Genomic DNA, 14,392 nt, shown 5'->3' with positions numbered 1-14,392 from the left:
TGTTTTATAATTACATATTTTGAAATAAGTTTTTAGCCTCATATTTTGGCTTTTGTAAGAACAGGTCTATGTCAAGAACATCCTAATTAGATTTTAAAACAAAATTTATCATCTAATTATTATTAAAAAGTTATAATCTATTTCCAATATTTATAAAATAACTACTAACCAAGTAGAATGCATGCTATATTAAGTATAAAGTACTATACTTTCTAAGCGCTATTTTTAAATGTTTTAAATACTTAACTATGCATGGTATACAACAATATATATTGAATAACGGTTTCAGCTGCTCCGATGAGCACTAATAAAATTTCACTTATTACAGAGCCACCAAATCTGGAACTTGAAATATTAATGGCCATGTAGATATATTTTAAAGGTTACCTGAGCAAGCCAAAATTCTAAGTGGTTTGAAATGTGCAATAATTTTGTGACACTATGATCACAATATTTCCTTTCATAAGAATCCACCCCCAATGCCATTAGTTAACCACATGGTTATTATATGGAGCTTGATTCACTCTAAATGCCGTTATAACACCTGTGGTTTCCCTCATTAAGAATTGAATGGATGGGGTCAGGGGTTGAAAGGGCAGCATATGCGCTATGAAAGAACTAGTTAACATAGCCTATTATATTGGTGCACTGGTAAATCTCATTTCTATTCATCAGATGATTAGTTCAATCAATATTTATTCCTCTATGCTCCCTTTGTCTTGTGCTACAAAGGAGACATCCTTCAAATTCATGGCATAAGCCTTGTTATCTATGAATTTGTTGCTTAATTTGAGAGGGAATATTTTATTTATTTGGCAGTCCTGAATTCTTTGATTCCCTTTCCCTCTAATTATCATTAGGTAGTATAATGGAGTTTTGTGTAGATTATTTATAAATAGATGCTATTAACAGTTTCTTTTTTATGCGGCTCTAGTACCACGTGTATTCATATCTTTCCTTTCAATGCTTTGAAAAGTTGCTTCTGTTTCTCTAAATATGTTTGAATTTGGAAGTCTGGATTGTGAAAGCAAAGATAAGAATGATTTTCTCTCTCAAATATTCATTCTTCTTGTCTGAGTGGGTGGTTATAGGCACATACATATACATATTGCGTATCAGTGTATATCAACAGACGCCTCCAAAGACTGCTATTATCTGCTAGGGATTCTGTTAAGTCAGAGATTCTATTCAAAGTAAGATAAATATTTGCAAAAAGCTGTAATTGGGAGATGATTACAAAATTACAGGAATAATACTTTTTGTGCAGAGTGCTTATTTTATCAAAGGTCATCATTCATTACATCACAAAAGACTTACTTCATTAGTCTGCTTAATTTTTATCCTTTAGATAAGAATAGATGGAATAGCAGAGCTACATCTAGAATAAAAAACCTACATTCATTATTAAGCACAATTTCCATTTCTAATATTTACTTTTCTATGCATTCTAACATTGCAACAAAATGTTTTGTTAATGTCAATTAAATTAATGCCAGTATAATTAAAAGTCTTTACTTTTTTTGTCTTTGTGGAATAAACATACAAATGGTTTAGTCTTTAGATATTCTCTTTGTATTACTAGAATGATAAAAATATATATTTTAAGTCACCGCTGTCATTAATAACTTTTGCACTCACAACATACGTGCTCGTGAACCTTTGATTTGTTTCAGTTTGGCCAGAATTTAACAGTCTTCACTTTGACATTAATTCTCTTATTTCCTAATATGTTTACCTGTAAGGCTTAGATTTCACCAATGCACAGTGACACTGATGCTATTGTTCATAATTTTAAGCCTTACTTTATAAATTTGCAGAATCTCAGCAGACTTATGTATATAGGATTATTTAACTTAATAATTGACTAGAATAAAATTAAATTCTTTATTAATTGAATGCCAAAATATGTACTTTAAATTAGAGGTATATTATTCATTGCAGTGAAAAAATCTAGTTAATGTGCTATGAGTCACACTTTTATTTCTTAGAACTATTGTTTTATAGTATAAAAACTGTACGGGCCATCCTATATTCCTAAAAGGTGAATACAGGTTTATAAAATGTGAAGTCATAGCTAAAAAAATTGTTTACTTATCTTTTTATGCAGAAAAACTTTCTGTGTTAAATAATTTTAAAATCCTGGTGACAATTGTGTATATGCTACATGTAGGAAAAAATAGGTACTATTACAAGGTTCAAATGTCATTTCCTTGAAGACCAACCTTGAAACTTTGTATTTTCTTGGTGCTATAAAATCTTTGTTGCTGTAAAATTAGGTTTCATGACTTGGAAATGCTTAAACTTAAAATATAATCTATGGAAATACACACCTGATAGTTGCTTTTAAGGCTGTTAATAGTTTAGTATTTATCAAATTGTTACCAAAACAAGTAAATGTTAACATTTGTGTATGGTTGAGAGTATAAAATAATGTGTTATTTATGTTAAACTATCACATAAAACCACTTTAATAATGATGCAAAAAACATCTTTTAAGGATCCTCTAAAGAGCAAGAGCTATATTGTTGTTGATAGAAAATCCAAGGACTTCTAAATTTTAAATGAATGCCAACAAAGGAGTTTTAATCTGTACGCCCTATGTTTATAAGGCCTGCCACTCAAATTTTTTTCCTTTATGTTTTCATCTTGGTTTCCCAATTCCTGATTATCTGAAAATATAGAAAAGCAAAAGCCTTGTGGTACTAATGCTTACCCTAGAAGCCCAGTATGTCAAGCACTTCTGTGTCACAATACAGGTTACAAATTCACCAGTGATGTTGGGGGAGGGAGTAACTATATGCAATCATCTAAGAAAATATTTTATTTTTCTGGCTATACATTTTTTTCAATAATACTTGAAGTATAGCTTCAGAATTTTTCTTTAAACTGTTTGAATGATTACTTGTCTTGGAATAAAGACAGCTTACTGATGATTACTTAATGAGCAATTATTAATGGACTACAAACAGAGATGTCCTTCCAGCAATGTTTTTTAATTGTGGGAGGTGGAATGTTGGTTAGAAATATTTAATTGGAACTTGCGGAGGAAATTAAGAGCGAGAACTCGTTTAGGAAATCTAAAGGCCCTGCCAGCAGGACATTCAGAGCTCCATACTTCTGACAGGTTGCCATACCCCTGAGAGCAAGCTGCCTCTTTTCTAAAGTTTAGCAATTAATAAAAATTAACTACCTGCAAATAATAGATAAAAACTGGACTTTAGAAAAGCCAAGCCCCATCCTTGTTTATAGCAAGCATAAAACCAGATTTCTAATCTGCCCTAGCGACAATCACCTATTGATTGCCACAACATCTGTGCCCCTGTTTTGGGAAGCAGGGTTTTCTGCGGAGGCAGGAGTGAAAAATCTAACCATTTTGGTGCCCTTGTGTAATAAACAGCTGACAGATCTTTCAGGAGGGAGCCTTGAAATCTACACCTAGGCTCACTCCTTTCTTACCTATTGATGGGCCCAATTAAAAGTCCTCCCTTCAGCCTACAGAAGTCACTCCTTTCAATAATGCAATCTAGGAAGAAGCGTCTCTAGAACTCCTGTGGACCCTCTCACAAAGGGTGAAATGCTTTGTGCACCACCAAACACAACCTCCTCCGCCCCAAGCCACAGTAAGCCGGCGCTGTGTCCTGGCCTCAGTTCAGCTGTGGGGCAGGACAAGGACCTCAAAGATCAGAGCTTCCTAACCCCTTTCTTAGCCCAGAGCTTCCCTGGGGATAAAGTCTCTTAAATGCCGTAGGCGGGGGCGGAGTAGGGGTGGGGATAGGTTTGCTGGATTGGCCCGGAGGGAGACCACTCAATCCTGGACTACGTTTGCATAGCGCAAAGTGCCCCGACCCAGGACGGTTGCCAGCTGCAAACTGTGGAGCCTGGGCATTGACTGGGACCACCTGGGGATGGGAAGTGTGTGTGTGTGAGAGTGTGTGTGGGGGGTATGGAATGGGCCCACTCTAAAGCCCAGTTCAAAACCCGCCCCTTCTCCCAATAAAGGCTGCTTAGGAGCCCTGCTCAAGGGAAAGCTGATTTGTTCCCCGCTTTCACTTCTCAAGTTCACACTCAAGTTCAACCCCAACTCCCACAAGACGTCTGAGTAGCCTGGATCTTTTCTCAATTCCATCCTTAATGAACAGCCCCTGATGATACAGGAGGGCATTGTCCGCAGGAAATGCGAAGGGGCGATGAGGAGAGACAGTAAGTGGTCAGGAACGGAGAGCCAGGCAGGGCGAGAGAGAGACCTGGCCACCTTTTAATCTTACTTTTTCTCCAGTGCGCTCCCCCCAGGCCGCCTGAGAGCTAGAGCTTCGAGTTAGAAGTTGTAAGCGGTCGACGGCCCCCGGGCAAGGATGGAGCCCTCTGGGACAGGGGTGTGGGGTTACACCGGCTTTCTCAAGGTGAGCATGAGGACCAGCGCCTGGCTTTTAATCCTTCAAGCTCCTGGAGTCCTTGGAGCACCGGGGTGGCGAACCCGGACAATCATCTGCAAACTGCTCCTTCAGGAGCAGCACGATCAAGCTCCAACCCAGTCCCGCTCACAACGCTACTCTTCATTCTACACAGAAGGAGAGAGTGAGAGGCTTTTACGCCCCAGGTCCTAGGGCCGGGTCCGAGCTGAGGTGGTTCCTGGTTTCAGACCTTCAGAAAGTATGAACTCAGCCATAAGGGGGATGTAAGAAGGGGAGAAAAAGGAGGAAGGACAAATTGGCAACCCCAGACCAGAGCAGGGGAAACCGAAAGGAGAGTGGATGGGGTGTTGAGATGGGACAGAAATAGAAAAACAAAGATTGGGCGTCTCTTACTAAGTAAAGGCTCTGTACTCGCCAATTGCTCAAGTATAGTTTCTAGAAATCATTTAAACTGTGGAGCATGAATCCAACCCCCCACCCAGGGACAATCGGCTGGAGTTAGGGCACACACGGTGGGCGTCCCATTCCCAGTGCGCTCCCACTCCAAGCGCACGGTCCATCAAGACGGTGCCACCAGGACGTCCTTGTTTCTTAGCTACAGTCACCCCCGCCCCCCATCCCATGGACAGCTTTTCTCCGTTCCTCTTCCTCATTCCCTTTTCTGCTATATCCCAGCGTCCAGCCAGCTAACCCAGTCTTTGCCTTTGAGTCAGGGCTCCGGGCTCACTGTGCGCGGTCCGGGTTGGGGGTGAGGCCGGGCTATCTCCCGGGCAGGAAAGGCATCGGGGGAAGCGAGTGGGAGAGGAGCACAGCTCTGTGGAAGGAGGGGAGTGATCGCAACCCAACTCTCCCAAGGGGTCCAGAAGGCAGGAAAGTCCGGAGCTGGTCGTTTCCAACTTTTTGTTGTCAGGACAGGGAGGTGCGGGACGCGTGAAGGTTAGAGAAGAGCTCCAAAGAACCTCCCAGAGTGGCAAGGAAGAGAGACTGGGGGTGGCAGTAGGTGCCCAGAGGCTTGCGCGGAATCTCATTGCAGGCAGGCACCCACCGGTCTCTTCAGTAAAAGTGAAGTTGCGGGCGGGCACAGAGCTCAGGAAACCTAGAGGTCCCCAGCGCTGCAGGAGAGGAGACCGACAAAGTGACTTCCCAAAGCCTATCAACAAGCCACTTCGGGCGTCCCAGAGTGCACCCAGAGCAGGTGTCGCATTCCTGTCCCTGGCGCACCGCGGCTGCAGCGGCGAGGGTCCTGGCCTGAGGGCGCACCCAGCACCTTCTTTCTCAGTGGCCCTTTATCTGACAAAAGAGCCAGAGCCCTTAGCACCCCAGCCACAGGTAGCGTGGTCTCCCGTCGTCTCCGGAACTTTCTCGGTACAACTTTTTCGGGGTCGCGCTTGTCCCCGGGCCGCGCGGGCTTGGGCACGCGGACCCCGCCAGGGCGCAGCGCGGCCGCGAAGACGCGCAAGAAGACGGTCCCCTAAGCTGCGTCCAGTTCCACGACACCGCCCCTCTGCCTACCACTCTCGCAAAGGGACGTGCCGGTTGACCGGGACGCTAGTGGGCCTCGCCACCTAGGGAGTGTGTGCCCGCGCGGGTCCACCCCGTCGCCCGCCGGTGCGCCGTGCGCGCCCAACCCCGGCCGGCCACCACTGCGCACTTCTGCCCACAGGCAGTCCTCTCCCAGCTCTTTCTCCATCCCGAGTCAGCTTCAGCACCCGAGAGCGACGCGCAAAAGGGATTCAGTGCAACTCAAGGACTGGTGGTTACCAACTAGCCGCTCTCCCCTCTCCAAAAAGCGCCCTCCCGCGTCCCTCCAGAACTCCCGAGAGGCATCAACACCTTCCCCACAACTTTCTACGCCCAGGCCATTTGCAGCCCCACCTGCGAGCGCGGAGAGCGCCTGGCTAACCCCTGTCCCCTTCCGCTGAGTGCCCTCCCCTCCCCCAGCTCCCCATCTGGCTGGAGCTGGCCGGACCCGGGGAGCCTCGGTGCCCGCGGGCTCGCTTACCTCGCATGGTGTGGCCGCTCTCCCGCTCCGCGTAGTCATGAAGCTGCTCCCAGCCCGAATCCCGGAGAGTCCAAAAATCCCGCTCAGCACGAGGGAAGAAGGTGGTCGGCTACGAGCTGCTCTGCCGAGAAAACCATCCCTTTAGGCAGACGCCGTGGCCGCAGGGTGACGTTTGCAGCCGCCGCCGCCGCTATGTTAACAGTTTGGTGGTGTTGATGGTGACTGTTTTGATGTTTGTTTGTTTGTTTGTTTTCAGGAAGGGTGGAAAAAAAATGTTCTGACTGGCTGGTGCCTGGGTTTTGTTTTGCTTTTGTTTTTCTTTTTTCTTTCTCTCCAATGTGCTTGCTTTTTAAAAATGCCACCGCCTCCGGGCTCAGAAGATTTCTTTTGTGATCACTTGGACTGAGGAGGAGGAGGAAGGGCAGCAGCAGGAGGAGGAGTTGGTGGTGGTTTTGTTAGTTACAAAGAAGAGGGAGAAGGAGCAAGGGGGGAAAAAGGAAACAGAAAGAAAAGAAAGAAAGGCGGTGTGGATGGCAGAGCATGTGCGTTTTCACATGACATCTGTGCCTGTTAGCGGATCCACAACGTGAATTTTCACTGTTCAGTTACAGGAGGAAGGGAGCAGCGAGAGAGAAAGAGGAGAGCGATGGAGAGAGAGCTGAGAAGGGGTTTATAGGCGAGGGCGGGTTTGGCGGAGACTTCCAGGCCCCGCCTCCTGTCAGCCCCGCCGCCAACCGGCGCCCGGCAGCGCTGCGAGAGGCCGGGACCTCGGGGAGGCGACGCGATTGGCAGCAGGGGGGCGGGGCGGGGGTTAGGGACGAGGCGGTCGCCGGCGGCCGGGGCTGCGACTGGGAATTAGAGACTGTCCGAACCGGGCGGCGGAGGAGAAGGACCCCGGGAGAGAGTCGGGCAGATCTGCAGGTGACCTTCACTTCCGACTCCGGCAGAGAAGGGGACACCGACCGGCCCTTCGGAGGCAGGGGGCGCTGGGGGCTCCCCGGGCCCCACGTTCTGTCCCTCTCGCGCGACGCCTGCGGGCCCGGCAGAGTTAGTTTTGGATTCACCGCAGCGCTTTGCCGACTGCTTTTTCGGCAAACTCCGCGGCTCTGGCAGGGGTTTCTATGGGCAGGTCGCTTTGGTTTTAGTGGTTGAATAATGCAAACCCACTTCCACCACTTTTAACACAACTACACAGCAGTCCCATGCAAGTAGCCGTCCGCTTTCTTTTAAAACCTCGTTCAGATACTCCCTACGCCCCCAATCTTAAAAAAAAAAAAAAAAGGCCATGATCTTCTGTGCGTGTCTGCGTGTGTGTGTGTGTGTGTGTGTGCTCGCGCGTGTTCTTTTGTCAAGCAAATAGATTTTAATTAGCATCTGGAGAACCCCCTGGCGAGGGGCTACTGGACTGAAGGGTAACAGCCCCAGTTGGCTGTGTGGCCACCTTAATGATGCAAGGCAAAGGGTTGGGGCTAGAAAGTGTGACTGTAGGTGCTCTTAGAAGGGTCAGGGCTTTGGGAGGAAGAAACTTAATTTTAATTGCTACCCTGAAGACAATTACCTGTTCAGAGGAGATTGGCGATTAAATGTAGGTAAAGTTATTTCTCTTCCTTAGGTGAGAATTGTCATTGATGACCATTTATTTGTACTTTGATAAAAATTTAATATATATGTCAAAACTGTTCCTTTGCAAGTTTTTCCCTCTCAGCGGGCAAATTAAACATAGAGATGATTACATCTACTTCCCTCCCTACAGTAGGGAGGGAACTTCTTAAATACTTTTTGGTTAACTGATTACCCTAAAAGATTGGGAGGTGGAAAAATTTGCCTCATTTACTCAGTCTCAAGACATTGAGACATCTACTTATTAATGTACCTGTTGGTAGAGCAGGCCTCATCACTCTTTAGGTCTCCAAATAATTTTATTTTTACTAGTATTTATTCATGTTATGTCATGTAACATGAATAATTGCCAATTGCAGAACTGGCAGTTATTTAGTTAATTGGAACACTGTACACTGCCAAGCAGTTTTTAAATAAAAACTGAGTTTTTACTAGTGTTAAATTGATGTAGCCCTGTTGTATGCCCTTCTATTGGCAAGCCAATGTGTAATTTAGGAAAATTTTAGTATTAAGAGCGAAAGTTGATTGAGTCATTAATTAAATGAAGTGAACAAAAGGAAGTTACTGTTCAGAATAGTTATTCCCTTATAAATACCTTTCTCCTAGATTTGTAATTGACGCAGTAGTTAATCTTTTAAGATAATATTTAAGGCTCCCTGGTTTTATCATTTTTAATCAAGTAAAATATATTCATCATAACTACATTAAAGCTGTACTAAGTTATGCCTAATTTAGTCGCTTCATTAAAAATTACTGAATATAAAATAATCAAGAAACAAATTGTGACTATATCATTTTAATTTTATGTGCTTCAAACAGAGACATAGGAATATCAAAAATTCCAATATCTTTGTAAACATTATATAATTATTGTTATCATTTTAGAATTCTATTTAATATTTCTCCTTTGAGTAAAGAGGAATTTCAAATTTAAGTATTTTAACTTTTATGTAGTCTTAAGTTTCTAAACATTTATTGAATTCTGAAATTTCTTTTTACTGCTGCAATATTTACAATCCTTGAAAAAGGTAGTCAACACATGTATAAAAAGTACTTTTCCCTCCTCATATATTTTTATATCTCTTTGCTTTGTGGGTTCAATAATGCATGATTTTGCCTAGATTATATTTCTTAATCCCTTCTGAACATTTTTGAAAAACTATTAATTAGAAATAAAGATTTAATTGTTATTTCATTTTTCAAAACTATGGGTATATTATACAGACATGGTGATGCAAAAATATTTATTTTCTCTTTTATATAAAATAAATTATGATCATTGGTTTATAATGTGGTGATTTGGGACATTTTAGATCTTTCTAAAATTTATTTATTTATTTTTTATTTCAGCTTATTATGGGGATACAAAAGTTCAGGTTATATATATTGTCCATGTCCCACCCATCCTCCCGAGTCAGAGCTTCAAGCATGTCCATTCCCCAGACAGTGCGCATTGTACTCATCATGTAGTTAAAAAACTGAGTTCTCAGTGTTCGTGATAACTTTCACATTTATTTGAACTGAATGGAACTCATTTCCTTAAAATAAGTATTAAGCATCTAAATGAAAGAGATTTTCTAAGAAGTCACAAAATATTTATATATAATCTAATGGTTTTGTAACCTGGCTGCCGGCAAATAGCCAAATTTCAAGTGGCATAATAGTGAGGTATTAATATAATGTCCTTGTTCACTTGAAGTACAGTGTCAGTAATTTCAATTAAATGATTGTGGAACTGTCTGGTTTCCCCTCAGCTTGAGCTGTAAGGCCATGAAGCCATGGAATATTGATGACAAGAAATATCCTGAAAGAGGCAAAGCTTTAATACAAGCCAGCCAGGTAGGGTGACATGACATTTAGGATTATTTCAATCCTAAACTGCTTAAACCAAAATAGGAAGTCATGGTGCATTATATTATGAGCTGGTCAGTCTATATATAGAGAATATATTAAATAATTATGAATCTTGAAATAACATTGACAATGCTGATAACAGTATTACATTAGGAATGACTGAAATATTAGGTATATTTAACCCTGTTTAGAGGGGGGTGGCTGCGAAAATTGAGAAAGAGATCTAAAGCTGCCTTTAAATATTGGAAAAGCCAGAAAATTATAACAATTCTTAATGTTTGAACCTTTTAAAAATGGAAAAGGGGAAGTACTGAGCTCCCTGTGGCTGAAGGCATCCAAGAAAGGGTTAAATAAAAGGTTCTGGTAAAAGTGCTCTATTATAAACATTTTTATAATAATTTGAGAATTGTCTAGACTACTTGCAAGATCCTCTGTAGCTCTAAGTGTACAGGCGGCTCTCTGTGTCCAGAGGTTCTGCATCTGTGGATTCAACCAAGTGCAAATCAAAAATATTTGGGAAAAAATTGCATCTGTAGTGAACATGTACAGAGTTTTTTCTTGTCATTATTCCATAAACAATACAGTATAACAATTACTTATATAGCGTTTATAGTGTGTTAGGTATTATAATCTAAACATGATTTAAAGTATACAGGAGTATGTGCAAACACTACACCATTTTATATCAGGGACTTGAGCATCTGTGGATTTTGTTATCTGTGGTAGGTCCTGGAACCAGTCCTCTAAGGACGCCAATGGACGACTGTATTCATATAGAACATAGGTAGCTAGCACTCTCTCAGCAGCTGCATTGGAGCCACTCTTCCGACCTGGGAATGTCAGCTCCATGAGAGCAGGAGCCAGGATTTTCCTAGCGTTTGAGAGAGCTCCTGGTGCTTTATAGGTGCTTGAAAATTACTGGTGGAATGAATACTTTCTTTTTCCCATTGCATGTGAACCACAAATAGAGTAAAGACCTGAGTAAGACCTCTTCTTTCTTAGTTTCCTAATAAATGGGCAGGAGTAGGGGAAGAGACTCTTTGCATTTTTAAACTCTCCTAATTTGGGGAAGAAAACATGATGATTGAAATTAGTTAGATAATTATAAAAGAAATAGTTATTTTCATATTTATTACTATTCTCAATTTTATTACCAGGTTGAGAGTCTTCTTCATAATCTTTTAATACTTTATGTTCTGCTTCATTTTAAAGTATGGCTACAAGTTCAAGAAGTTTTTAAAATGAAAACAGAAAGCAAATGTTAAAAATGTGTAGCTTGTGCTGTACATAATAAATTGGAAAAAGGATGGGCCAAAACATAAATTAACCCCAACATGTGGGATACAGGTGAGTAAAGCTAGCTAGAAAAGGATAAAACATACAGCTCAGGAAAAAAAAAAAGAGCTAAGCTTTGTTGGATGGATCACAAGATCTAACAAGTAAATTCTATTTCTTACAAGAGCCTACATGTTATACATTATATCTCTTCCTCCCCCTCCTTTTCTTTTTTTCTTTTTTCCTTCTTTTTTTTTTAATGGCTTAAGGAACAAATTTGGAAAACTTAAGTAACTTGTCTAAGACCACATATCTAAAAATGCTGGATCCAAGGTTCAAACACAGAGGTAGCCAGTAAAATGCAAGTAAATTCCATGAGTGCAGGAACTTTCTTGAATCTTGCCTGGTTAATAGTAGATACTTAGAAATACACTTGTGAATAAATAAATGGACATTTGAACAACCTACACTGCATAGTACTACATACCTGCATCCTAGTCACTAAATGATATTAAATAAAAAAAACAGTGAATTTTGATTTTTTGAATATAAAAGGATACTGTGAAAAATTTATGAAGCAATAATGGGCTGATTTGGCCCATTATGGAGTTTAGGAAAAAAACTTTTGTAATAAATATTTCAGATTGTAGATAATGTAAGCTTACATTAAATTGGCACTGGCAAAAATGAAAAAAAAAAATAGAAAGTTTGGACACAGGACACATTTTTCAACCAGAAGCTACGACATGATTAGATGACAGTGCTTTGGGCAGAGAGTTGAGTAAAGGGAGGGTAAGTCAAACCAAAGCTTCACAAGTGGAAGGCTGGTAGAATGAATATCTCATTAATAGAAATAAGTAAGTAAGGAGGAGTAAATTCTTGTTTAAATGGAGGAGAATGTTGAGATTAATTTTTAATTTTGGTGCATGTTAGTGACAGTGTCCAGCAGATAGCTGGGTATGTAGAACTACCCAACTGGAAATTTGGAAATTGGTTAGAGGTACCAACTACCCAATTTGGAAATTGGTTAGAGGTAAAAATAAAGGTTTAGGAGACATTCAGAAATACCATGGAGAAGGGAAACAATATGAGATTTAAATGTAAATAAATGAGTACATAAAATAATAGAATCACAGTTTTGTGTATATTTATATAATATTTTGGATAGGGACAAACTTTTCTAAATCAGGAAACCCAGACACCATAAAGTTAGATATGTCTTCCTATATACATATCAAAAAATAAATGTTTTAAATGTCAATGACCCCAAAACAAAATCAATAGGCTGGAGAGAATATTTGCTGCACATGTGACAGACAAAAGGTTAATAGCCTTTATAAACAAATGTATACAAACTTACAAATTGATAAGAATTAGATGAAAAGTCTCTCAAAACTGGGAAGGGGGTTTGTAGAGAGGAAAGGGGGGATAATTTAGTAGATAATGTCTTTTCTTTTTACTTTATTGTTTTTGATATATAGGTGATCAATTTCTCTTTCATGTTGATAGCTCTGTGAAAGCTGTTGAAAAGTCCCTTTCCAGATCACTTGACAAAGCTTTAAGACAATTTCTCGCATGTTTACTAAAATATGAATTAAAATGCAAATATAATAATTTTGTAGAATTTCACCTTCGTTGCTGATACTTTCCAAAATTTATCTTAAGTTGGCTACTTTTGTCTACCTCCACTGCCTCACCAATCCAAGCTACTGTCGCTCTCCTGCCTAGATGGGCATAATAGTCTCAGAATATTCTGTCTACTCCATTCTTGTCTCTTACCTCATTAATTTTCCAATTGGCAGTTAGACCTTTTAAAAGTACAAATCAGATAATAAATATTCCCTTGCAAAAACAACATCAGAATCTTCCTATTGCATTTATTTTTTTTTTTTTATTTTTATTTTTTTTGAGACAGAGTGTCACTTTGTTGCCCGGGCTAGAGTGAGTGCCGTGGCATCAGCCTCGCTCACAGCAACCTCAAACTCCTGGGCTCAAGCAATCCTACTGCCTCAGCCTCCCGAGTAGCTGGGACTACAGGCATGTGCCACCATGCCCGGCTAATTTTTTCTATATATATTTTTAGTTGTCCAGATAGTTTATTTCTATTTTTAGTAGAGACGGGGTCTCGCTCAGGCTGGTCTCGAACTCCTGACCTCAAGCGATCCACCCGCCTCGGCCTCCCAGAGGGCTAGGATTACAGGCGTGAGCCACCGCGCCCGGCCCTTCCTATTGCATTTAGAAAATAACCCACACTCCTTACCTTGGCTTAGACGTAGGGTGCGTACGTATGATGGTTTGCCCGAAACCTTGCATAGTTATTAAAATGCCCATTTCCTTTACAAATGTGTTCCAGTTTGGGCAATACATAACAGAGCTCTACTGGCTTAAATGTTATGTTCTTAGAGAAATTGTCCCTCATCATACCACCTAAAAAAGCACTTATTTATAATTTTTTATCACAGTGTCTCTTTGTTTTCTTTATAGCACATACCAGAATTTATGATTATTTATTCATTTCTTTTATTATCTCATTAAAGAAATAATTTATAAATAATGATATTATTAGTTTTTCAAAGTGGTAACCACTTCTCTTATTTTGTGTTCTATTATCAGTGCCTACAATGATGGCTGACACTTAGCACATGTTCAGTAAGTTTGTTGAGAGAATTGGTTAACTTGGACTAATTGCCACTACTAAAGTGATGTTGTAAATAATACTTTTTTATTTTTGAAAACCTGATTCACATATTTGCTAAGATGCCTTTATATCTCATTATGGCCATATTAAAAATGCATGGAATATTCAGTTTTTCTTTTCAAGGCAATTGACATATACAATGATGATTAGGTGTATTGGTTTTGCAGTAAAGTGAAGCACAACCACAACAGAAACAAAAAATGCTTGTTCTCAGATCTGCTATTTGCAATGTAACTTATAGCTAGTTACTGAACCTTCCAAGTATGGACTGCATGTTTGTGTCCCCTACAAATTCATATGTTGAAGCCCTAACCCCTAATATGATGGTCTAAAGACGTTTGGCCTATGTGAAGCAATTAGATTTAGATGAGATCATGAGGGTGGAGCCCCTGTGATGGAATTAGTGCCCTTATAAAAAGAGGAAGAGACACCAGGATTTCCTCTCTCTCTTTGCCATGTGAGAATAGAGCAAGAAGTTGGTGGTCTATAAGCTGGGAAGAGAACCCTCACCAGACACTGTATCTGTCAGCA

The 14,392-nt window shown here is 40.8% G+C and overlaps 1 protein-coding gene across 1 annotated transcript in view; it reads right to left on the bottom strand.

Moving 5' to 3' along the window:
- Positions 1-7,058, bottom strand: part of RORB (RAR related orphan receptor B) — a 180,805-nt gene extending 173,747 nt beyond the window's left edge. The window contains exon 1 of the mRNA XM_045562184.1: positions 6,415-7,058. Coding sequence (XP_045418140.1) covers positions 6,415-6,421 — 7 coding nt within the window. The 5' untranslated portion in view covers positions 6,422-7,058. The remainder of the gene's footprint in view (positions 1-6,414) is intronic.
- Between the last annotated feature and the right edge of the window lie 7,334 nt (positions 7,059-14,392).

The sequence above is a fragment of the Lemur catta genome, chromosome 10 (assembly GCF_020740605.2).
Source record: "Lemur catta isolate mLemCat1 chromosome 10, mLemCat1.pri, whole genome shotgun sequence".
Lineage (NCBI taxonomy): Eukaryota > Metazoa > Chordata > Mammalia > Primates > Lemuridae > Lemur > Lemur catta.
Note: the sequence above shows the minus strand (reverse complement) of the source record. Positions and strands in the feature narration are given on the sequence as shown.